The sequence below is a fragment of the Lodderomyces elongisporus genome, chromosome 5, assembly GCF_030384665.1.
Source record: "Lodderomyces elongisporus chromosome 5, complete sequence".
Taxonomy (NCBI): domain Eukaryota; kingdom Fungi; phylum Ascomycota; class Pichiomycetes; order Serinales; family Debaryomycetaceae; genus Lodderomyces; species Lodderomyces elongisporus.
In genome coordinates, this window is record NC_083677.1 from 153,192 (window position 1) to 178,147 (window position 24,956).

General features: G+C 37.0%; 14 protein-coding genes across 14 annotated transcripts; 5 read left to right on the forward strand and 9 right to left on the reverse strand. All coding sequences in view use genetic code 12, as the record gives it.

Annotated features, from left to right (window-relative positions):
- Nucleotides 1-240: 240 nt before the first annotated feature.
- Nucleotides 241-2,490, reverse strand: PVL30_003931 (uncharacterized protein; the record flags this gene model as incomplete). Its single annotated transcript, XM_001524185.2, has 1 exon — nt 241-2,490. One exon carries the CDS (start codon nt 2,488-2,490, stop codon nt 241-243), a length of 2,250 nt encoding a protein of 749 aa, XP_001524235.2.
- Nucleotides 2,491-3,007: 517 nt separating this feature from the next.
- PVL30_003932 (uncharacterized protein) lies at nt 3,008-6,757 on the forward strand (the record flags this gene model as incomplete). Its single annotated transcript, XM_001524186.2, has 1 exon — nt 3,008-6,757. The coding sequence occupies one exon, from the start codon at nt 3,008-3,010 to the stop codon at nt 6,755-6,757; it is 3,750 nt and encodes a 1,249-aa protein (XP_001524236.2).
- Nucleotides 6,758-7,169: 412 nt separating this feature from the next.
- Nucleotides 7,170-7,448, forward strand: TIM10 (protein transporter tim10; the record flags this gene model as incomplete). Its single annotated transcript, XM_001524187.1, has 1 exon — nt 7,170-7,448. The coding sequence occupies one exon, from the start codon at nt 7,170-7,172 to the stop codon at nt 7,446-7,448; it is 279 nt and encodes a 92-aa protein (XP_001524237.1).
- A 348-nt stretch (nt 7,449-7,796) lies between these two features.
- On the reverse strand, nt 7,797-8,717 carry CYT2 (Cytochrome c1 heme lyase; the record flags this gene model as incomplete). The annotated part of the gene is made up of 1 exon (XM_001524188.2): nt 7,797-8,717. One exon carries the CDS (start codon nt 8,715-8,717, stop codon nt 7,797-7,799), a length of 921 nt encoding a protein of 306 aa, XP_001524238.2.
- Nucleotides 8,718-9,344: 627 nt separating this feature from the next.
- Nucleotides 9,345-10,322, reverse strand: ERV29 (ER-derived vesicles protein erv29; the record flags this gene model as incomplete). Its single annotated transcript, XM_001524189.2, has 1 exon — nt 9,345-10,322. One exon carries the CDS (start codon nt 10,320-10,322, stop codon nt 9,345-9,347), a length of 978 nt encoding a protein of 325 aa, XP_001524239.1.
- Nucleotides 10,323-11,899: 1,577 nt separating this feature from the next.
- Nucleotides 11,900-12,634, reverse strand: SKI6 (Exosome non-catalytic core component; the record flags this gene model as incomplete). The annotated part of the gene is made up of 1 exon (XM_001524190.2): nt 11,900-12,634. One exon carries the CDS (start codon nt 12,632-12,634, stop codon nt 11,900-11,902), a length of 735 nt encoding a protein of 244 aa, XP_001524240.2.
- A 415-nt stretch (nt 12,635-13,049) lies between these two features.
- Nucleotides 13,050-14,186, reverse strand: GPI14 (GPI mannosyltransferase 1; the record flags this gene model as incomplete). Its single annotated transcript, XM_001524191.2, has 1 exon — nt 13,050-14,186. The coding sequence occupies one exon, from the start codon at nt 14,184-14,186 to the stop codon at nt 13,050-13,052; it is 1,137 nt and encodes a 378-aa protein (XP_001524241.2).
- A 490-nt stretch (nt 14,187-14,676) lies between these two features.
- PVL30_003938 (uncharacterized protein) lies at nt 14,677-15,243 on the forward strand (the record flags this gene model as incomplete). Its single annotated transcript, XM_001524192.2, has 1 exon — nt 14,677-15,243. The coding sequence occupies one exon, from the start codon at nt 14,677-14,679 to the stop codon at nt 15,241-15,243; it is 567 nt and encodes a 188-aa protein (XP_001524242.2).
- Nucleotides 15,244-15,481: 238 nt separating this feature from the next.
- Nucleotides 15,482-16,417, reverse strand: PVL30_003939 (uncharacterized protein; the record flags this gene model as incomplete). Its single annotated transcript, XM_001524193.2, has 1 exon — nt 15,482-16,417. The coding sequence occupies one exon, from the start codon at nt 16,415-16,417 to the stop codon at nt 15,482-15,484; it is 936 nt and encodes a 311-aa protein (XP_001524243.2).
- A 568-nt stretch (nt 16,418-16,985) lies between these two features.
- Nucleotides 16,986-18,077, forward strand: HGH1 (the record flags this gene model as incomplete). Its single annotated transcript, XM_001524194.2, has 1 exon — nt 16,986-18,077. One exon carries the CDS (start codon nt 16,986-16,988, stop codon nt 18,075-18,077), a length of 1,092 nt encoding a protein of 363 aa, XP_001524244.2.
- A 46-nt stretch (nt 18,078-18,123) lies between these two features.
- On the reverse strand, nt 18,124-20,175 carry TFG1 (transcription factor IIF subunit tfg1; the record flags this gene model as incomplete). The annotated part of the gene is made up of 1 exon (XM_001524195.1): nt 18,124-20,175. The coding sequence occupies one exon, from the start codon at nt 20,173-20,175 to the stop codon at nt 18,124-18,126; it is 2,052 nt and encodes a 683-aa protein (XP_001524245.2).
- Nucleotides 20,176-20,642: 467 nt separating this feature from the next.
- ERG8 (phosphomevalonate kinase) lies at nt 20,643-21,920 on the reverse strand (the record flags this gene model as incomplete). The annotated part of the gene is made up of 1 exon (XM_001524196.2): nt 20,643-21,920. One exon carries the CDS (start codon nt 21,918-21,920, stop codon nt 20,643-20,645), a length of 1,278 nt encoding a protein of 425 aa, XP_001524246.2.
- Nucleotides 21,921-22,257: 337 nt separating this feature from the next.
- Nucleotides 22,258-23,598, forward strand: TYR1 (prephenate dehydrogenase (NADP(+)); the record flags this gene model as incomplete). The annotated part of the gene is made up of 1 exon (XM_001524197.1): nt 22,258-23,598. The coding sequence occupies one exon, from the start codon at nt 22,258-22,260 to the stop codon at nt 23,596-23,598; it is 1,341 nt and encodes a 446-aa protein (XP_001524247.2).
- A 370-nt stretch (nt 23,599-23,968) lies between these two features.
- ARL1 (Arf GTPase arl1) lies at nt 23,969-24,526 on the reverse strand (the record flags this gene model as incomplete). The annotated part of the gene is made up of 1 exon (XM_001524198.1): nt 23,969-24,526. The coding sequence occupies one exon, from the start codon at nt 24,524-24,526 to the stop codon at nt 23,969-23,971; it is 558 nt and encodes a 185-aa protein (XP_001524248.1).
- Between the last annotated feature and the right edge of the window lie 430 nt (nt 24,527-24,956).

Here is a 24,956-nt window from a genome sequence, read left to right on the forward strand (position 1 = left end):
CACCGTTATCCTTCACTTACAACATGGTTGGCTAGGCAATACTCCCTTTGCGCCGAAAAAAAAAGCACATACTTTATTATTGAACACTATATTACATTGAAATACTATTGAATCAATAAGTAAAGAAAAAAAAAAAAGAAAACGACGACATTACTTAGATCTCTATCACCAATCTATATATTAAAATAAAAACTACTCTTTTGCTTTTGTTTATCTTTTTTGTTTATCTTTGTTTGTATTTCACTCTAGGCTCACTCCGTGTTGCAAATCAATACCGAAATTACTTTGTAAGTTTGTCAGCACCAACCTCATGATATTAGCATCAAAATCATGAACCTCATTTGCTGCCGGCTCTTCTTCAGGCTCATTTGGTTTCTTGATCTTCACCTGGTTAGTATTATAACTCTTACAGTACTTGCATTTCAACCCCAACACATGATACTGACAATTGGATTTTCCCTTACAGTCATTACACGTTATAGTGCACATCCATTCATTATACGGCTCAGGCATGGGACTCTGCGAAATCTCCTGATCCAATAATCTAAATTGATTATCAACGTTGGCAATAGATTTCTTGCATATGGGACATTTGTAACTATGCTTGATCAACTCATCATAGCAATGCTGATGGATGGAATGACCACATTTCATAAAAACAACTTTCTGTACTGAGGTAAACAAGTATTCATTGCAAATGGTGCAGTTGCAATGTGTAGTATTCGTAACGCACTTGTGTTTATCCTTCAAATCAATCGAAAGACATATATTACACACATCGCAATGAAAATAATCTTTATCGAGTCCGAGACCTAAACGACATATGCCACACTTGTCACAATGGTATATGTCCTTATTAGGATCATCGTCATATAGCACACATTTCGAACAAAAATAATTGGCAAGCTCTTTTTCGCAATTGACACAGAATTTAGACTCGATATTTTGAGGTGTTTTGCAATGCATACACAAAATATGCCGAACTTGATTTCGCACCATCTTGTGGTCTCGCGTTTGGGCATCATGACAAAAGGGACAAGTGTACCATTTGTGACAAGTAGCACATTCCAATTTACAGCTTCGTTGGTAATGATGACAACCAAGGATGTTATTAATAGCGTCATTATAGGATACTTGCTGATCCTCCTCGGTGATAATCACTTCATCTGCATCCTCATCTGCGTCCTCAATTTCATTTCCATTTCCATTTTCATTTTCATTTTCATTTTCGTCATTATCATTATCATTGTGATTGTAATTACCACCATTCACCCCTTCATTATTAATCAAATTATTATAACCTTTTTGGTCAGCTTCATCGTAAATAGCGGCTCCATCATTTGTACTACCAATTGCTCTGCCATTCCTCTCACCTACAAAGACATCCCTTTGATCCTCCAATAAATTGGATAGTCTCCTTTTTTCCACTTTCAATTGCTGATTGATATATTTGCAGTAATTACCCATCATCAACTTTGTCATTAGTCTATTCTTGGCTGTTTGGTCAATAGACAATTGCTGGATCGCTAATATTTTGCTTCGTAATATCTCTTCTTTTTTAAAGTCATTCATACATTCCACCTCGGTCAACTCTTTTATCAATTCACTGGAAAGACCTTCAACTTGATCAAGTGGAACATGATTCGTTTGATTATCCATATCTAAATGTTGTGGGGTATGATCTTTATAGTCATTGTTATTAGCATCAAGACTAGTAGTAGAGCCGGTGACTTGTTTGATAAACTTGGCAATATACTCTTGTCCACTACTAATCACATCACTCAAACCTATAGCATCGGCAACTTTTTGCACTTCGGGATCCATCTCTGCTTCAGATCCCAACTCCACATCTTTACTTTTTCCTTTTTGACCTTTATCCTCGTCAAAAACTATATCGCTATCAATATCGCTATCAATATCGTTATCTTCGAAATCTGACAGGTCATCTGCCGGTAGTGTTACTGCACGATGTATAACTTCAGTAATTGGTTGTAACTTATCTAATGCCGCAGTTAAATCACTGGAAAATTGTTTGATTTGTAGTCGTGTATTTAGAATCGTCTTGAGCGAGTTCAATATATGTGCAGCATCTCCTCGAACCCCATTTACAAGGTCTACTCCGCCATCAATACCACTACTCGTATCATGATCTCCATCCTCGGCCATACTTCCATTGTTGTAACCTCTATAGTATGATTTATATTTATCCACTTGTTTATTGATCTCATTTGAGATATTTTTTAGATCAAAGTTGGGAAGGTTAAAGTTGATCTTGTCTAGGAAGTAACTAAGATTTATCAAACCTATCTGATCTAAATCCTCCGCCATCGCATTAACACCTTCTTCTTCTTCTTCTTCTCCGTCTTCCTCTACTTTGGGTTTCTCCTCATTTTTCATTTCTTCGTTCTTGGCATGGCTAATAGGTGTCCCTATAGGGTCTTCTCTATTGTGCCTGTTTAGACTAGGCTCCTTATACTTGATGTTTGTCATCTTAAAGGTTTGAGAAAGAAGCAAATGAATTCGTATATATGAGTGTACAACAGTATAAGTATTTATATAATCATATATAGGTGTGTAAATTTATGTATACACGGATGTTTAATTCCTTCGTGTGCTCAATGCGATAAACGGGTATTAGACTCCTAGGATCATTTATGTCCCGCTCTGCAATCTTTAAAAAAAAATATATATATATACATATATACATATATATACAATTGTTAAATAATATTTCGTAACTGATTTTCCACATTCCACATAATCATCATAACCGCCATCTAAGCGCGAGAATGACAAATATAGTTTACATTACGTGTACCCCTGTACATATATTTATATTTATATATATATATATACATTAAGCCTATTGATCTCGGCCCCCACTCGCCACCTCTTCTTTGTAACTTAGCTTATTGTTCTTAAATCATTATCAATGCGGAGCCAATGAAAGATGTCGGACTCGGAACTGGATACTGAAATCTACCAAACGATTTCATACACCCAGCACATGGGCGACTTATCCCCTAAAAGCAAATCAGCTTCAATTAAGCAAAACGCAGTTGCAAATCAACATGATTCGAAAGAACCAGATCAATTGCAACAAGAAGATACCAGAAACAAGGATCGAGATAAAACTCCCCATATCTCAGCAGTGGAAGGCAATGGGTACTCTATTCACATTGGAAAAGAAAGTTGCACTAAAACAGTCAATGCAATTGGAGAAAATGAACAGAAATTTTTAACTTCAAACACCAATGGCTGGATCCATGGTTATAGAGTTCCTTTTTCTTTGATAACCTACAAGCGCTCTTTGGACACTTCGACAAAGATACGATTGGACAAGAGTTACCGAGACTTTCAATTCATTTTCAACCCAAAATACCATCTTGATGAAATCGAACATTCTGGGTTTGGAAGGAAAAGTTCGGATGTCTCTTTCTCCCAGGAAGATTATAGTCCCAATTCAAGCCCAAGGCTGCAGAAAATATATAAACCAGGCTCTACGCTGGATAGTGATGCATTTATGGGCTATGTTTCCTTTCCCAGAGTATCTTTTAATGTCCCTAATCACGTTCGGCGTGATAAAAGGCGTCTTCGACAAGTTTCAGAAATACCACAGCTTTGTTACCAAACATCATTCCCGGTGGGAGACTTGACGTATTTGTTTGGTGGCCTTTTTGTCTCGAAATTCACAACGTTTGATGACATAGGGTTACCAAGAAACGTAGATTTAAATAAAATATCAGTGCATTTCCCATATGAGTTGCCTCCATTTGTCAATACCAAGTTGCTCACCAGTCCCTTTTTGCAAAAACATCCGAGCTTGTTTATAATGAACTCGTTGAATAACACAGTGACCGACTTTGACATTTCAAATTCAGGTGATTTCCCTGGTCATTTATCTGCAATGGTGGCAACAAAAATTACTCCAGAACATTTCTTTTTCTATGGTGGTTTTGAAATAATTGATGAGTCGGTCTCTTATCATCCCACTATTGACCGGTGGATTATACGAAAGAAGCTTGTCATGAATCAGGACGGGTACATTTTAAATACTGTTAATTTCAAGTTTACAAAAATTAAACTAGAACCAAGTAATGCATCAGTGAAAATTGCCAGGATTGGGCTGGGTGCCTGTGCTAACATTTTTGAACCGTTTCTGAAACAGCAAAGCCGAGCATTGTCTGATATAAAGCTAAATCATGCAAACATTTCTGCTGAAAATCAACGACCACTGCTGCCCGTAGCATTTAGTAGAGCTAGATCAAGCCATTGGTCTTCAGAGACCAGCTCAGTACATACTCCAATACCACCACAGCCCCAGAAATCACTGGCAAGTGTAAAATCAAAAACAACAGAAGCTGAATTAATGACAACAACCGCAGCAATGACTGAAACAGCAACAACAACACCAGCAACAACGCCAACACCAACACCACCAGCAACAACAACAACAACAACAACAACAACAAGTGCTTCTGCAATGGCAAACACCGAATCAAAACGGTTGTCTTCACCAAACAGCAATAAAGGTCTGGAATCTTCTACATCGACATCATCAGCAGCATCCAAAGATTCAGGGGCTGATTTTTCAGTCACAAGAACTCGCTCAGTTCGGCAACCAAATTTACATAGGGTCGCCACCACCAAATCTTATGATTTTGCCAAGAACGAATCTCCTGTGTCAAACACCCTGTCCAGTGGCCCGACATCCGTATCGGAAAATGCTTCTGCATCACCCTCAATATCAATGCCAACACCAACGAGCCTGACTACATTTGACAAGTTCAAAAAACGTTTTCATCGCTCCAATATGAAAAACACATACTCTCAAAGTGTACGTAATCACAGGTCTAATTCTTTTAGCAATAAAAATGATGCCAACAATAACGCTCAGAACAATACCAATGGCAATAATAGTAACAATAACAGCGGTAATAATTCGACAGCTAATAGCGCAACCCCGTCGCCTGTTTTGAAAACAACGCGGCCAATTATTGGCTCTTTGAATAATGTCATTACGAACCTTACTGTATTTCCCATATCGTCAAAGCCCGTTGATCTTAATTCACACAGCCAAGCTTCATATAAATCGGCTAAGGCATCGCGAACTCCATCAAGTTCATCTATAAAGTTCACAAATGCGGGAGAAACTGCTCATAAGCAACCACCAAAGTTACTGGTGCAAACCAGTAACTTTGAACAGCATTCAAAAACATTAGACTCCTTGCCGGATACAATTGCTTCTTTGCAACATAACAAACAAGATTCACTGCAAACACCACACCATAAGTTTGCACCACCCAAACGAGCAAAAACTATGGATAACGAAATTATTGAAGTCGAGACCATAAGGCAAAACATGCCAAGTTTAAAGACTCATACTTTTGATTATCAAGCAATTGATACTGACTTATCGAGTCATACAGATGTTGATGAGGAAAATGGTGGTGTAAAGCCATCTAGAAATACACATAGCAAAGTGGGTAAGCTTTTCAACGATGTATTAACAAACATTTCAGTCTTTATCTATGGTGGATTTGTCCTTAACGACGAGGAAGAAAATGAAAATGAGGACGATAGAGAGGAGCAGGAAACGAAAAAAGAGGAAAATGTTCTAGGTAGTTCTTCAAATGTTCGAAAGTTTTATGCAACAAATGATTTTCTCAAGATTGATCTCTCTACGACGGAAGAAAATCCGAAATCCTTGGAAAGAATGACTTTCTTGGATAGTGCGCTAGTCATGAAAATTGGGCTGGACCCAAAGACCTGTGATATTTGCCTTGACGAGGACATCAATTGGCCCACCCCGAGAGGGTATTTTGCTAGTAGTATGATTGATATTTCGAATGATGTTGGGGAAAAATGTAATTTGGAAATCGCAAAGGTTCCAAAACATCCTCTAAACCCATTGGCTGAGAAGCGTCCTCAATCTCCAGATATAAGTATCGGTGGGTCTTCTGGAAGTACAGGAGCAGCAGGAATTGCAGTTGATTCTGCCAGGGCATCTTTAGAGCAATCTGATGTCAGCTTGGGACAAGTTAGGAGCTACTTTAGTGGTCGAGCATTTGTCGTTCAAGGGGGATGCACTGAGGATAATCAATTTTTTGGTGATTTCTACAAATTTGTGTTTGATACATGTAAGTGGGAAAAAATGCCAACATATACTTTTGATTATTTCCAAAAACCTTTGTTACCAGGGGAGGATGACGATGCAACATATTATACCAAAGAGAATACTGTTGATAAGCCGCATCTCATGGAGGCAGAGTTTCGGAGCTGCCATCACACGTGTCTCTATTACCAAAACGAAGAACACGATTACCTTTTTTTTATTGGAGGGATCGTAAACGAGTACTTGCGATTTGTTGATCCAAAGCCCTACGTGACTGACAAATTCGATGTGTCGAGGATAAGTGCTTTGCAAGTAGCTTCTTCAAATCCATACATTATGCGATTTGCAGTTTTGAATCTACGTACTCAAACCTGGAAATACATCCGTTACTTCTTTGATTTTAACCATGCAATCACCAATTCCTACCTCGATCGATTGAAAGACAAGGACTATTATATTAATTCAAGGCTATTGCATTTCGCGGGAACTGTAAGTCTCACTGGTAAGATTATAACTGTTGCCCAAGGCTTGTTCATAATCCTGCCCGAAAAAAAGGAAGATTTGAAAAATGTTAGAGATGATATCCCGCCTGATGAAGCATTGTTAGGCGCACATATTCAATTCACCTTAGCTGGACTATAAGGAATTTTTAAAAAAAAAATCAAAAATTGAAAATTAAAATCAAAAATTGAAAATTAAAAAATTCCTATTTATATGCCAATTGTAAGTACATTAAGTATAGTGAGTACATGTCTTTGCTTAACTGCTCTTGTTCAATTCTCTTGTCTCTTCCCCATGAGATACATACTGACTGCAAAAGTGGATTCATCTCTGTTCCTGACGTCATTTCTGTCGCGAATATCTTTTGCTGATGAAACTGCGACAATGAAAATTTCAATTGCTGCAATAAACCAAGGCAAAAAAAAAAAAAAAAATTCCAAATGTACAATCCGCCGCCAGTTCTTTACCCCAAAAACAAGAGAATCGATAATCAAAAACAGAATTAAAGATTATTTTTCATATTTGGTCATTTCTTTTGTCACTATAGTATATAATGTTTGGATTAGGAGGCACCGCTACACCACAAATTTCATCCCAGGCTAAACTTGCCGCTGCCGAGGCCGAGTTGGACATGGTGACCGGAATGTTCAACTCTCTTGTTTCACAATGCCACAATAAATGCATAAACAAGTCTTACAACGAGAGTGATATCACCAAGCAAGAAAGCTTGTGTCTTGATAGATGTGTTGCTAAATACTTTGAGACCAATGTGCAAGTTGGTGAGAACATGCAAAAATTGGGTCAAAGCGGGCAATTTATGGGAAGAAGATAAATACGTGAAATGGAGAAAAAAGAGAGATGTGGATGGGAGCAAAAGAAAGGTAGATATAATCAAAGACAGAAAAGCAATCTAAAGCTGACGATTTTTGATAAAAAAGAACAAAAAAATACGTGTTTATAACATATACCGTTGTTGTTTTATTATGTATCTGTATATATATATATATATCTACATATATATATATTAACATATGTGTTTAGTTACGTATTTAAGTAGGTATATATATATATATATATATATTTATGTAAGTATAATTAACAAAAGCAACATGTTTTGGCATTATGTGTCTACTATTCACAAATCTTCTTATTGGTTATATCTCTGTTTCTTGTACTTCTTTCAACTCAAACCAAAAGCTTTCATGCAACGCAACTTGATTCCCTCCCAACTGTTTAATTTGGGTCTTACATCAAGCCAAACATTTGCATCGCCTTGTTCTTCTCCATTATAGAAATCAATCACATACTCGACCTCAGTACCGCATCGGTTAACTAACCAGTCATGTCTATCAAACGGTGGTTGCTGGCCTCCTATAACCAGTCTCAACCATGCTCTTGGTGTCATCTTTTTAGAGTCGCCTTTAAACGATGTCAAAGTGATTCCCCCGCACTCCTTGGTGGCTTGTTCATTATATGGCTGTTCCCACATTAAGATATGTTTCCAAGCACGTTCATTAACCAAGTTATGAATGGGAACAATAACTTTCATATCGGAGGTGTCAGGGTTCCAATTCTTGCGTTGCATTGCTTCAAAAAATTGTTTTTGCGAAGGGTATATCCAGTTGGACAGCGAGGAAGTACGTGGAATAGAACTGATTTCTCTTTCAACGGGGAGGTCCACATTCGATGTAGTGTTGTCTTTTACAGAGGTGTCATTCATAAGCACAGATGAATCACAAGTTGTAGAATCCGTTGATGTATTAGCAATGGGTAAAGGAGGTGATGTTGATGCTGGTGCACGAGATGCGTGAGATGCGTGAGATGGAGACTCGATTGCATCTGGTGCAGTGACTGTAACGGAGACTTTATCAAGCCATGCCTGTCGACTACTAGGACTCACTGGACAAACTGGTTGATCTTGAGTAGGTGCTGGATGTGATGCTTGGTGTGGTACTGGACATTGAGATGTCGTTGTTGATGTTGATGTGTTGGCCTGTGGGCGCTGCGCTGATTCATTTGACTTCCAGAGTAAACTCAGTAGCCACGTTTGTCTACTGGAATGGTCTACTGGGCATTTTGGTTGGCTATCTTCGTTTCCCATCCTGTTGGTTCCTATTTTCGTAAATGATGAATATGTAGCTTTAGTATATGGTTTTACTGGTGTGTTTGCAAGTGTGTTTGCAAGTGTATTTGCAAGTGTATTTGCAAGTTGTTTTTGCAAGTGTATTTGCGTGTGTCTTTGCTAAAGCGAAGTAATTTCGCTTATTAATTTTAATTTGAAACTTTTACATTCGCTCTTGTCGGTATTGAAATCTCGAGAATATTAGCTCCTGCGAAAATTCCAAACGCACAACAACAAACTTATACACCTGCAAACCATTACTCTACACAGAGTGAATTTACATAGACATCAGGAAAAAAGATGATGTATTTCTAAAGTAGTTTAACAATTAAGTTTTCTTTTAAATTGTTTTGTCTTGATTTTTTTCTTTTCTATTCTTTTCTCTTGTCTCCTTTTCTTTGTTTTTTTTTGTTCTTCTTTCTTTATCTACTTTATAGTCGCTAAGCGACTTTTTTACATTCCACTTCGTTAAACACCGAAGTAAGTTGTAACAACAATAACAACATCAGTACAGCAGTACAGCAACTCAAATTAAAATTAACAAGGCCAACTATTTGCACCTTTATTGTTGTTCTCCTTCTCTTTGTTTTTTTTTTGTTTCTCTCTTTAATAAATCTTCTTCTTTTCGTCAATTGAAAGCTCTCCCGCACCGGCATTCACCACCAATAATAACCCACCAACTATCGACAAAACTTGGAAGAACTCATACCTCAAAAAGTCTCTTCTTGCATCCTTTGAAGCGTATTGCCAAAATTGGTTGGTAAAGACATTGTAGAAGAACAACAAGATCAACATCACGGCAGCAGCAAACTTGGTCTTGTATCCAACAACAATCGATGCACATGAAGTCAAGCCGACTAGGATGATGAGCACTCTTCCCAATGACCATTCAGAAGAAAAGACGAATCCCAAAAATAACAACACCAATAACAATCTTCCCGCAAGTAAAAAGTATTTCTTGTGATCCTTGTTGTCCAACATTGGCAATCCAGGCATGTTGAGTGACCTCTTGTCCCTCACAATGGAATCAGAGAATGCCAAGACTAGTCCACCCACAACGGACAAGTTTCTCAATATAAATTGTGTATCAAACAACAAGCCGTATGCAACACCCTGGATCACAACAACAAAGATCAAGCCCACGGTAGCAATATTGATCTTTTTTCTAATAATGACTAGAGTCGAGGCAATGGTCATGATGAGCATATTGTTGATCAAAAAAATCACCGTCAACCACCTCCAATAGTGTCTATAGTTGTGCAAGTAATACACTTGTTCATTCCATTGACTAAAAATTCTAATGGTGTCTTCGTAGAATGTAGCCACAAGGAAAGCTCTACCGATTGCTGGAACATAAGGTTTCAATGGCTTGAAATATTCATCAATTAAATCTTCAATCTTTTTACTAAACTGTTCAAACTGCTCTAAAGGAGACTTGGAACTAGATATAGGACCAATATGTGGGTGAGGGTGTGGCTGAGAGTTTGCTGCTGCCGCCGCCGCTGCTGCTGTTGGAATAGAATGGTGTTGCTGGTGTGGTTGGCCAAATTGATTTTGGAATTGATTGGGTCCACGATACGACATACTTTATAAAATACCTTTTGCTTTCTTGCTGTTGTCTTTGTCTTTCTAAAAAAAAAAAAAAAATTTTGTCTTGCTAGTAACCAGTGTTATTGAAGGTGATCAAGAGCCTAAATTTATTTTCAAAATTGAAGGGGCAAAGAAAAAAATAAAGGGTAATAAAGAAAACAAATGAAAGGAAATAAAGGAAATGGATCCAATAAGTATGATTGACTAGTGTGCAAGTGTAAAGAAAGTGTATAAAGAATGTGTAAAAACTTTCTGTGAAAAAAAGTGTTTAAATTCTATGTTGTGGGGCGAAACGGACCTAACTCCAGAATATATACGTAATTGATGATGGTGTTTTTCCAGATCAACCAAAAAAAGGACAACGTTGGAGTTCTCAAAGAAGGAAAAAAAAAAGAAAAGAAAAGAAAAGAAAAATATGTATATGAGGTAAGGAAATAAAGCTAAAAGAGAGACTAATACTTAAAATACAGAACAAAAAATAAAATAATAATAATACGCAATCATGGCAATCACAAATATATAATGTTCATCACATTACATAAACATATTACCTAAATAGGAAGTTCAACGGATAAATATATCTATTACATTCAAAGTTCTGATTTCATAGACTTGTTAATTAAATAAGAAAACCAATTTAAATCGAGAATCCAATCATTTTATTGACAATTTTCTCTGGCACTGCTTGTTGTAGGCTTTGTTGTTCCTTTTTTTTGCAAAGGATGAATTAAACATTCATCTTAGAAAAGTTGCTAAAGGAAAAAAAGAAGAGGAAGAAGTTATTGGCGCGGGGCATCTTGACACACACTCATATATGTATGTATACATACTTACTTACCAACATCTATATATCGAACCGTTGAATAAAATTCTTCTCGACTTACTTCCTACATTCTCGTACTTCAGACATCGACCTACCTTGGCTAAGCCTCTCGGTACATCTCTTGTTTCATAACTTTTTTTTTGAATTTAAATTTGTGTTTTAGCTAAAGATTCAGAGCGCATCACAATTACATTGGTTTCCTTTTAAAGAATTCAAGCCTACCAAAAGTGTTGATTTTCAATGTTATCAGAACGGAGTCATGCGTCACAAATATACACTTAGTCTAAAGATTTTCAGATCTATGTTCATTTCATCTCTGTCCGAGTCTCAACTCCAAACACAGCTTTTAGAATAGTAAGTTTAAATCAAAAAGCTAGTGGAAGTATTACTTCCAAGAATAATTATTTTCCAACAAAACATAATATATAAACTCCTTCAAAAGGTATTGGGGTTTTGATTATGGATTTATATTGAAGAATCTTTAAAGTTTGCCGTGATTTCTTTAGTTAATTGTTTCAAACCAAATTAGTGTCCAACTTGATAATAATTTTCAAAACTTGTATTCCACCATTGTTGTGATTAAGTTGCACAATAACTTTCCTTGTTACCACGAGCAAATACGTACAGAAGGTGAAAAGAGACGATAAAAGGTGGGGCAGCAGAGAAGGAAAGGATGTGGAGGGAGACTCATTTCTTTTGGAGTAAAAAGAAAAAAACAACAAAAAAAAAAAGAAAGCCATAGCACACCCTACTTCACCAACTTTGCTGCTCTCGCACTTCCGTGTCGTCTCACTTCCATATCCATCAAATCCTTAATCCTATGGCTACCAGCAATTGCAATGCCCAACACTTTCTCCAAATTATCCAAGGGCATCTTATCTTCAAGCATCAACAACGCAAGTTTCTCACTCTTTCCAATAACTCCGATAGTCAAACAACTCATATCATTTTCTTCCAAATTGTTTAAATCAAGCAATGGAGATTGATCATGTAAACCACAACTAATACTGCTCACGTAATCGTACATTGCTATACCTGCATCCATCAACGCCAACGTTATTGAATTGGTCACTGCAGCAAGCATGCCACCATCCTGGTTCAATACTTGAACATTGATAGTGATATTAGTTCTAGGGTACAAGTGTAATAATATCAGCTGCTCAAAGGTTCTTTCCAAAGTAGTTCGAAGTTCAACTAGTCTTTTCTCGGTTTTGGACCGTTTTTTCCGTTCAAAAGTAGAAAAGTTGGCAATCGTAAGATTGACTTCAACATTGGCTCTATCCTGATTCATTTGTGCTCGGCTTGTAGGTTCCATGGGTCCAATAACTGTGCATATCACCTTGGTGTTTCCTTGTTCAACGTATGATGACCCATCCGATGAGTTTGGGTGTGTGTTGATTCTGCACTCGAATCGGCGAAGCTCATTCCATCGTCTTCCGTCTATTCTCAATCCCTCCGGTGAATACAATTCCATTCGCGACATTTATGATTATAGCTAAATTTATGATATAAAGCCCTGGTGTAGTAATAAGTTGTATGGATTTTAAGATCACTTTTAAAATTTTAGAAAGTAATTGCCAAAACAGCAACAGGAAAAAAAATACAATAAGAAACAAGAAACAAGAATATAAATTATGTGTATATACACTTTGCAACTCGCAGCTCAAGAAAAGAAAAAGAAGAAGAAAAAAAAAATTACACTCATTTATTTTGCACGCGCTGCCACCTATTTGTAAGTATTCGTATCGATGGCTTGAATGTATGAGTATATGATTATTATTAAAAAAAAAAATTTTGAAAAGATCATCTAAATGGTTCAAAAAATCAACCACCTTTGTTCCCCTACTTTCTGTCCATGGAATAATATACTAAAAAACTTTTTTGTAGAATATAGACAATTACACACTAGCTATAAATTCTCTGATACATATGCAGTTGCTCAAAAAGAAGAAAACCGCAGAGTATAGCAAGGCATAATCAAACGTGTTTTCACCCAAAAACTCTAAGCGATACGCGTTGTACAACCAACATGCCTGTGATCCAATCCACAATAACAAGATTATAGTGCCTCTTGTTTTCCGTGTGGTCGCTAGATTCGATCTGGTCAAAAAATGTGGCAAAAATATTAAAAACCAAATGAAATATTGTGAAGTAATCACTTTATTGAAAGCAACAAATACAAATGTCTGGATGAATAAACAAGAAATCAAATCTTGCTTGGCCAACAAAAGCGGAATGACTATTCCCGAAATCATCAATTGCGGAATAAATGCTAACTTCTCAATGTCATAGCCGGTGCTTAATGGCGAAGATCCCAAAACTGCAGATTTGTAATAGAGTAACACATTGTAGATGGAAAAATTGTGTCTATGGTCCAACCTCGTGAGGTGATACAAGTATGTTTCATCCAAAAACTCTTGTCCGTATATGAGATACATCAACGCTGTTAATGTGGAAAAAGACGCACACGTTACAAGTAAGAACGTGATGTTTTTCCAGTTGATTTTTAAACTGGAAATACCAACTAGGGGTGTTTCGACTTTGTCGGATAAATAATAAAGTATACTTGGCAAGTAAATAACGGGATAAATCTTGAAATGGATAGCAATTCCAAGCCATATGGCCGAAACTACAAGGTTTTCGTTGGAAGTCGATAACAAGTAATATAATGACATCATAATCATCGAGGTTAAAACGCTCTCCGATGATCCCCTCGTACTTATCGTAATCACCATTGGATTCAATAGCCAAATAGAAGCATAAATTAATTTCCTTTTTTCAGTAATCTTTCTTTGATTTAGCTTCAGCTGAGACAACAACTTTGTAATGATATAGCCAGTAACTAAATCTCCCAATATGAACACAACCTTACCATAATGGCACCATACTCCACTCCAATTGTTCGGTAATAATAACCATGCCAACACGGGTGTATATCTATAAGTTTCCCTCATATATGGAGACATGCCATTATACACGTATTTGGAAGCATCGCTAAACACGAGGTAATCAATATCGGTGTACTTTACAGGCATGTGTGCATCTTGGTAGAGGCCGAAAGCAAAGAAGCCAATTCGAAGCGCAACTGCAATGGCTATGAAAGCAGTTAAATTGACCATATTCAAAATAAAAAAATAAAAAGAAACAAGAAAGAAGTAATAATAGAATTGAAATGAAATAGATTCAAAACCAAAAAAACAAATAAATTGAAACGAGTGTAATTGTCTGGGTGTAAATGTGAATGTGAATGTAAATGTATTTTGCTTATGAAATTTGGGAAAGAATTCAAAAAACAATTTGAAAATGGAATTTCCGCGTTTTACATCTTCGTTAACCTCTTCAGTGGTACAATCCTAAAGTAAGAGGAAAAACTTAAATATTAGAGAATTGAAGAAATCGAAAAAATAAATGAATAAAAATTAAAAAATGAAAATAAAAAAATAAAAAAATAAAAAAAAGGGAAGTATAAAAGAATAAAGAACTAACATTCCATTTTATCATTTCTGATTATCAGTAGCAAGGGCAATGTCAAATCCACAGGAACAGGCTTATATTGAATTTCTCAACTATGACTGGGAAAAGTCAGAAGATTTCCAGAAACATCTTAAAGAATTGGGTCTTGCTGCTGGTGTAACATCAAACTCCACCTCCGCAGCAGATTCTAATCAACTTATTGAACAAGCAAAGTCCTTCTTCTTTTGTCAAGAAACTGGTCATATATTAAGTCTAGATGATTACGAAGACTGGAAACTACACAATGGAGACAAGTACGATAGGAATGCCAAAATTATTGAAATTGCAGAGGATGAAGATTTAAAATCTAATAATGATAAAGCTTCTAAGGAGACATCATCATCGGCAAGAGCTACTAATATAGAAGAAAGTGGCCAAGCAAATAGCAGCAATGGCGACGAAAATGGGGAAGATGGGGAACCCCCATATTCATCAAATTATCAAAACCTCGTTGAGCTCATAATGACAGGGAAACCAGTGCCTGGAATTAAGGAGATTCCTGATACGGTCCTTCGAGACCAAGGTTCAGTTTCGCACGAGCAACAAAGAAAGAAACCTTGGGAACAGCTGCAGAATTAAAGGAGATGAGAAATGAGAAATGAGAAATGGGAAATGAAAATAACTTTATTTTTTGCAAGTTAACTACAACTTTACCAAGCTGGATAATTTTTTATGTCTTTCTCCATCTCTCTCCCTATCTCTCTCTTTTTCTCTTTCTTTCTTTAATTGTTGATTTGTTTCATCGCTTTTTTGTTTTCTTGTTTTCTTGTTTTCTTGTTTTCTATAAATTGGCTTTATTTTGGCAATTCAAGTCGTTCTATATTCTATGTCCGTCTTTTGTAAAAAATCGCATCACAGCTTCGAATGCTGCCAATGCTGCAGCATTTGCTGGAAAACTTCTCAATATCGAAGGCAAAAAACCTCGAGTAAACCCTCGCAAACCTCTGGTTTCATAAATGTACCTTACTGCATCCATATAATGAGGAAACTTTTTTTGTGACGGCACAGGAGAATCGGTCATTATGGTTTGCTTCACGACGTCAGCTGGGTATGCAAAGATCCAAAACACTGTGGCACTTAGACCACCAGACCAGAAATTGATTGATGGTTTAGACATCTTTGTGTGCTCTTCAAACCATTGTGTAAATATTTCGTATGATCCCCACCAGAAAATAAAATTTGTTCTAAACATCATCGTGGCAAACAATCCGCTATAGATGCCTCGTATTCCCGAAGTCTTATACAACTTCACTGCTACATCAATAGGACCAGAATATAGCCGCGTCTTCGAGTCGTACTGCACTTGTAATCTTGCTTTGAACTGCTCAATTGGTGCAGCTACGAAACTCACAGTCATTCCACTTCCTAATCCTGCAATGATGTGACCCAACAAAGGTAGTTTTTTGTCTTCAGGATAAATAAACTCCTTGCACCACCTTCGATAAACATGCAATGAACCCAACATGACGGAATCCATCAACACCCATCCAACCAATGGTGGTGTAAAACCTTTATATAAACCTAAAACACCTTCCTTACGCACCGTTTGTAGTAGGCAATCCATTGGACCATTAAACATTCCCTTTGGTGAGGTTTGCAATCTGACTTTAATGGTATCAAAAGGGTGGCCCACGAGATTTTTCATCACCCCCAGCGCCATACCAGCAACGAAACCAAGGTATTTAGAAGGTTGGTTGGGCACATGTTTCTCTTGGTTAACCCAAATCTCTTCCTCGAGCTCAACGACTGACATGAGTAACTTGTTAATGCTTGTATTTTTTTTTTGTTTCACTCTATAATGAAAAATTTACGGATGAGAAAAAATTGTGAACTTGACAAATTTGAGACTTTGTTAACTTTAAAGAAAATCAGAATAGAGGCATTTTATCGATATTTCACAACCACTATGAAATATTTTCTCGAGTAATCAGAGCGGAATCGGGATCGGGCACAAACGAGAAAAAAAATATAAAAATAAATATAAATACAAATATAAAAAATGGAAAATGGAAAATGGAAAATGTAAAATGTAAAGAAAAAAAAATAAATTCAATTGAGTATTGCGCTTTAACCGTTTTTATAATGTGCGGCTCAGATTGGTAAGGGAATTGGGGCCAGTGTTGCAAAAAGATCATCGCGCATTTTGGGAGATGACGGGTTTACTAATTATCTTTTTCTTTTTCTTCTTCTTCTTTTTCTTTTCTTTTCTCTTTTTAATTTTTTTTTTTCTAATTCCAATTTCCCTTCTTTTCTGCTTGCAAGCTCAAGCAATTATCCTTGTTCATTATTGAAAACAAACTATTCAGAACATTAGCAAAGCAATGCCAACTGAATTAGAAGAGCTCGTGGGATTCTTGCATTCCCCTCAGCCAGCTGTTGTACAGATTGCTCTTGACAATCTTGTGGGATACTCTACGGGTCCTACGCAACAAATTTTCCGCTATGATAACTACGAAGCTATCAAAGATCTTAAAAGGCTAAGCAAGTCTGATAGTAAGACAACTGTGGCTCAATCAGTTACTATTTTAGCAAATTTATGTGAAGATATTGCCATGAGGAACCTTATTGTTGAGAATTTAGAGTTTTTGAAGTTTTTAGTTTCGAGGATTATAAGGATCAAAAACACAAATGCCGACATAATGTGTATACTTTTGACCAACTTGGCAAAGAATGACTTGATCAATAAAATATTGGAATTTGAAGTTGATTTCACCGACGAAGAAGAGAAGAAAGTTTTTTCATCATCCAAAGCACTTGATTGTCTTATGGATTGTTTTGTTAAAGGATATGACCGAAAGTTGAACCCATATGCAAATTACGACTACCTTGCATATTTTTTTGCTGATCTTTCACGTTTCCAACAAGGTAGAGAATACTTTATCACCGAGCAAGTATACGATAGTGTTGTCCCAATTTCAAAATTACTCGTGTTCACTGAAAAATACGATGACAAGATTAGAAGAGAGGGTGTTGCGTCTACCATTAAGAACTCATTGTTCGACACTAATGCACACATGAAGCTACTCACGGATCCAAAGATCAACATTTTACCATTTTTGCTCTTACCTTTGGCAGGTCCAGAAGAAATTGATGAGGATGAAATGTTTGACTTACCCGATGAATTACAATTGTTGCCACCTGACAAAAAGAGAGAGCCATTAGCTGGTATCCAATGCATCCATTTAGAGTCAATTTTATTGCTATGTACCACCAGATCAGCAAGAGAGTATTTGCGTGAAAAACAAGTATATGCCATAATTAGAGAGTTGCACAAGGCAACCACCTCAGATAAAGTTGCAGACTTGTGTGATAGAGTAGTGCAAATGTTGAAGAGAGATGAGGCGCCTGAAACTGCAGAAATTGAAGAACTAGAAAGTGATGAAGATGATGACAAAATAGTTGAGATTCTATAAATAGAATAAATTGAATGTATAAGCTAGAACTTTTGATGGAATATATTTATTCCCTAAGTGCTAGTTTACCATCAACAAGTTTCAAATTTTGCTTAACAATAGCAATAATTCTCTGTTTGTTATCCGCATGGGCACTGATTCTATTCTTGAGTCCCAAAAGCAACTCCTTTGTAGTAAGAGGACGGTCCTTGACAATACTCAAGATTTCATTTACTGTCACCAACAAATTAGATGGCCCTGCATCATTCAAATCATAAGTAGAGCCTTCTGCATTGACTGGTGAGGCTGATCTTGATACTGGTTCTCTTGATGGCTCCCTCTTGACAGTGACAGTATTCATCAGAGCATTATTCTCATTCTCTTTATTATTGTCATTGTTATTTTTATTGTCTTTGTCTATGTCTTTGTCTTTATCACTGCTGCTGACGTTTCCAGTCTTGCTCTTTTTTTGTGGAGAAGCCATCTCTACACCAATAGGACTAGTAGGACGTTTCCTTCCATTTGGTACCCATTCACCTGCAGGGAATGTGCTAAGAAACTCTTTTGGCGCCAGGATAGTAACAAATCCATCTCCCAAGTATGCAGCAGTGATATGTCGCATAGCTGGACCTACACTTTCTCCTGCTCCCGGTCCTGAAGTAGCACCGCTACCAGCTTCTTCTTGATTCGGTTCTTGTTTCACCTTAATTTCATTATCACTTTCTTCATCGCTTTCCAAATCAGACTTGGACAAGTATGGCAAAAGCTCACGCTCTTCGTCATCACTATCATAAATTCCACCTTCTCTTTTGTTCAACATCTTCTTCAATTTCTTACCTTCCTTATCAACTTTTCTTGACTTTTCTGTTTCAAACAAATCATCCAAATCATCCTCCACGTCGGCATCTTCATCAGCATTCAAGTGTGCAGCTCTGAGCATTTCTTTCTTGATTTTTCTCTCTGACATTTTATTTTCTTCTTCATCTCCATCCATAATTGGCGCTTCTTCGTCGTCTGCAAACTCTTCTTCAAAATCCAAATCATCATGGTCTGAATCTCTATCTTTACCAGATCCACTGTTGGTGTGACCACTGCTGCTACTGCCACCAATCACAGTTCTCATTCTTCTGCCTCGTGTATTGTCATTGATTACACGCCCATTAGCAGATGGCGAGTTGTTTCTAAATCTTTGATCTGGTGAACCTTCAGCGATGGAATCATTTTCAATGTGCTTCATTAACCATCTAGGCACGCTCGAGTTTTTCTCCATTTTCTGCTCGGCTTCTTCCAATGTCAATGTAGCATACTTGTTTCTTGGTGTAAATCTATAAACTTTCTCGGCTGGGATCATCTTGAAACCATCTTTATCAAATACAAAAAGTACGTGCAGCAGCTCTGTTGATCCTGCTTCATAGTTCCCCACATAAACATTCTTACCCGTGTAATCTTCAATAACCCATGGATAATGTTCTTCGTATCTAAGTTTCCTTTTCGCCTCGTCCATCAAATTTATTTGTTTTGTCTTTCTCTTGAACAAGTTTTTCTTATTCTTACGAGCACCTCCATCTGGTGCCACTTGAGACAAATCGGCTTGACCTCTCATGAGTTTCCCCTCCTCTGGTGCTATCTTACTCTTTATTTCTTCTTTAGCTTTGTCACTTTTGACATCAGACTTACCATCACCCTCTGTATTGCCCTCTTCTTGTTCTTTTTCATTTTCTCCTCCATTTTCATTTTCATTTTCATTTTCTTTGTCTTTTCCTTTGCCTTTGTCCTTGTCTTTGCCCTCGCCCTTTCCTTTCTTGGTTTCTTGTTTGGTTGCATTTTGTTTCTCTGCCTCTTCCTTTTCTCTTTTTCGTTGATCCAATTCTTGACGTGTGAGATGAAACTGCATGTTCCTTGGATCCTTTCTATGAAGTCTAACAGGCTTCTCAAAATCCTTTACTATATTTACATCGTTTCTAGAAATAAGTTTCATAATGTGGATCCGTGTGTTTTCATCTACATCTTCAGGTCCATACGACTTTAGAGGAATAGTTTGCCATTCCTCATTGTTTTCAGTTCCAGGTTCCTTCTTAATACCGGGCTCAGTCTTGACTTGTGGCACTTGTTGACTCATTGTGCTAGTTAATTACAATAATCCTATTTCAATGACACTGAAATGATGTCTAGAAAAAAATTAAAAAAAAAATCTAGGTATTGATGGGATGATAGGGCGATGAGAGGAATTGCCCATATGTTCAGAACAGAAATATTGAGGATCTCTTGAAAGGTAACTCGCGGACATTGGAAATTTTCAGTTTGGAGAAATTGCGCTTTCTCCAAGGAAATTAAAGCATATAAAAGTATTTACGAGCATACACCTAACAAGTTTCAGGAAGAAGATTTAAAAATAATAAATAGTGTAAAAAACATAAAGCAAAGTAAGGAAAATGAAAGAATGAATGAGTAAAAAAGATGATTGAGTAAATGAATGTAAGGGAATAAAAAAAAAAAAGAAAGAAAGAAAGAACGGAGAAAATTGTCCCATGGATACACTGTCTATTTAAACTTTACTGATTTCTAATTCTGATAAACCCATGCACTCTAAATTAAGCCATTGAAGTCAGAGATATCCTCTTTTCTCAACCCCTCTGCCTCCTCGTGAAGGTCTACCCATTGTACAAAATTATACAATTCTGGTGAAGTTTTTGTTGATTCCTTTATCGTGTCCATATATTCGGCCAAAACTAAAACTGCCACAGCGTCGTAGCCTCCTGCTCCTGGAACAACACCTCCAAGGCAACCATTAATTTGGCTGACATTATCGAGCAATGTTGTCTGTATAGGTGGCTCTACGGGCACATCTGCTCCAGCAGTTAATTCTTTCAAGCCTTGGCGGATCCTTTGAATTGCTTCACTGATTGCACGTCGCTGATCTTTTGTAATGTTCATACTATCTTGACTCAAGCTTCCAATTACATTTGTGAATCCAACATTTGCATCATTCAACAGTTTGTAAACTTTTTTTGCTCTTTCGGGACACTCTGATCTCCATTGGAGAACCTTTGACACCATCTTGGGAGTTTCTGAACCACCTTGAATGTCGCCCATCATCAATCTTATACTTGGAGGCAACGCGCATTTGGCATGTTTGAACTCCCAGTCGCCATCAATGGCAAGTTTTGCCGCATGCGGGTCTGCATAGAGTTTGTCCAAAATATCAGTAACAACCAGTGGCTGAAATCTTCGATATATGATTGATCCATACACTGCAGCGGCGACATCGAAGCCGGATCCAATCTTATTCTGGGCCTTACAATGAGCAACTTGGGCTAAATTGTGTATCAAATCTAACGAATCCTCGCTTCCAGGCTGGAAATACGACATCAATGCAGTCGTGACCACGGTGACCAACCCAGCAGATGATCCAAGCCCTGTTTTCGGTACTTTGTTTATCTCTTGACTATGGTACAAAAATGTTTTTTTCCCATTAACTGAATGTTTTTCTGATGTGTTTGTTTGCGAGTGGTATCCCGGGTCAGAGAATATCGTGATTTTCAAGTCGAAATGACTGTTTGGTTGCGTATACGATAAGATTGTCGCTAGTGTCGCTTCCAAAAATGGGTTCCCATTCTTTTTTGTTTCCATTGGGTGCTTGTAATCAGCAGATTTCTCGAAATGGTATTCCCATTCACCATTTTGGAATTGTGGAGACGTAATTATCACTTTGGAATTAGTCAAATGTAAATTTTCACCGTTGGAATCAATAACAGCATACATTCGCGATGAAAGCGCAACAACGTAAGCATCGTATTGAGGGTCTAGTACCAAGTACCCTCCCGCAAGAAGTGCCTTCCCTGGAGCACTAAAAGCCTTGGTCATTGGAATTAACAAAGTATTTGTTGTTTTTTTTTAGGTAAACCTTTTTTTTTTCGTAGAAAGAGTTATTCGATTGTTTTAGAAAGCATTGATCTTATTTACTTAGATCTTTTTGTTTGTTTGTTTGTTTGTCTGTTTGTTTCTCTAATTTTTCAATATTAATTTTTTTTTTATTATTTTTTTTTTGTTTTTTTTTTTCATTTTAAGTTTTTATTAAAAGGTCTTAATTCTACATCTGTATCTATGTCATATTTTCTTTGAGTCCTAGATATATTTACTTATCCATTAACAGTCTAGATCTATTACCAAAATTTTACACCCATAAACCTCTAGGTACATCATGAGCAGTGACAAACTGAAAGAATTGGAGAATGAATGGAAGAAATCCAAAGTTATCGGGATCATTGGTCTTGGAGATATGGGTTTCCTTTACGCACGAAGATTTAGTGCAGCTGGTTGGCGTGTTATAGGCTGTGACCGAGAGGATGTTTATGACGAGTTGAGTGACAAGTACAAGGATGAAAAGTTTCAAGTAAGACGTAATGGTCATTTGGTTTCGCGGGAGTCGGACTATATTATTTATAGTGTTGAAGCAGAAAATATCAAAAAAATTGTCTCCTTATATGGACCCTCAACTAAATATGGAGCTATAGTAGGAGGTCAGACATCTTGTAAGGCACCGGAGATTGAAGCTTTTGAAAAATTCTTACCTAGTGACACCCAGATAATTTCCCTACACTCGTTGCATGGCCCAAAAGTGAACACTACGGGGCAGCCTTTGGTAATAATTGCTCACAAAGCAGAATCGGAATCAGTTCAGTTTGTGCGCCTGCTTGTGTCTTGTCTTAATTCCAAAATTGTTGAACTAACTGCAAAAGAACACGATAGAATCACGGCGGATACGCAGGCAGTGACCCATGCGGCATTCTTGTCGATGGGGGTAGCATGGAGAACTTCGAACCAATATCCATGGCAAGTACCTAAATGGGTTGGTGGTATTGAAAATGCCAAGATCAACATTTCAATGCGAATATATTCCAACAAGTGGCATGTTTATGCTGGATTGGCGATAACAAACCCATCGGCACATGACCAAGTGTTGCAATACTCCAAATCCACTACCGAGCTTTTTACACTCATGATTCAAGGTAAAAAAGAGGAATTGAACCAACGATTACAAAAAGTGAAAGATTTTTTGTTCCATCATATCAGCGACCACAATTTACTTCTTGACGATAACATTTTGGAGAAGTTTTCATTGAGCAAAACCCCTCCCGAGGGTAAACAACCAAATTCGCACTTATCGCTTTTAGCAATTGCCGATAGTTGGTATAATTTAGGAATCCTGCCATATGATCACATTATTTGTTCAACTCCGCTTTTCAGGATTTTCTTGGGTGTCACGGAGTATATCTTTTGTACACCAAGGTTGCTCGAGGAGAGTATAGATGTTGCTGCCAATGACCCAACATTTCGACAAGATGATTTACACTTTACGATTGCTGCTGAGTCGTGGGCCAAGATCATCAAATTTGGCAATTTCGACCTTTACCGAGAAGAATTTAACAAAACGCAAGCATTTTTTCAGCCGATGTTCCAAGAAGCAAATTCTATTGGTAATGAGATGATTAGAACAATATTAGATAGAGTTAAAGAAAGGGAGAAAGAGAGAGGAGAGTGATATTTGAAAAAAATAAAATAAAATAAAAAAGGGAAGAGGGGAGAGGGGAGAAAGGGAATGGATGCATAAATCTTTGTAGATCACTTCTTCGATGTGTAGCATTAAATCTATAGACACTACCCACCACTGCTACTACTATTTCTACTAGCACCATCGTGCATTCTCGCGATTACAATTGATACTTATGAATTCTGTTCAAGTTTTCTCAAACTCGTTTTACTTAAGACAAATTTCGTACAAGTCTCCGTCTACTTTTCTTGTGTTTGTTTGTTTGTTTGTTTGTTTGTTCTTGTTCACTCTTGTTCACTCTTCTTCTTCTTCTTTTTTTTTCCTTTTATCCTTCACTTCTTGGGATTTTCTCTTGTATTTCTTACAATTGCTCATCTTTAATCACATCCATCAACCAGTCCAATCCCTCGGTTAAACCCTCGCCTTTGATTGCACTCGACGCAACTATACTCCAGCTCCTATCTTTCAAATCTGTTAGACTCAATGCTTGTGAAACTTCCGCTGCTGTCATGGCACCTGGTTGATCCTGCTTATTAGCAAAGACAAGAAGTGCGCTATCTTGTAGTTCTTCTTCTTTCAACATGGTATGTAACTCTTTGCATGCAGTATCGATACGATCTTTATCTGTCGAATCCACCACGAATATCACTGCCGAGGTGTTGCTATAATAGCACCGCCAGTATGGTCTGATGGACGTTTGTCCTCCCAAATCCCATATGTTCAATGTGATATTTTTATACTTTAATGTCTCCACGTTGAATCCAATAGTTGGTTTGGTTGTTACCACCTCGCCCATTTGCAAGCGATATAATATAGTTGTTTTACCTGCACCATCCAAGCCTAGTATAAGAATCCGGATCTCCTTGTTTGTAGACCATAGCTTCCCAAAGATATTGGCAAAACTAAAAGCCTGTCCCATTTTCAATTGTTATATATTTTGTTTGTTGTGTATACAAGTTGACGAAGACGATGCGTTGTTGTGGTACTTTTTGGAATCACTACTTGGAATCAATCTCTGAAATCTATATGAGTGATGTCAGTTTGTAATACGTTTCATGGAGTAAATTTATTATTATTATTATTTTTTTTTTCGTTTGTTTGTTTGTCTGTTTGTTTGTACGCACTCGCCTGGCCACCAGGATAAATTCACAAGACTAACAATTAGTGTGTGTTTTTTTTCCAGCTTTTTGCCAACACCCATTCAAGTTACTATACTTTATAAACTTTCCTTCAAATTAAAAATTAAAAAAAAAAAAATAGCTATAAGAGAATGAAAGCTTTTTATGATTCTTTAATTAGTAATTGGTAATCTTTCATATATATATATATATATATATATATATATATAT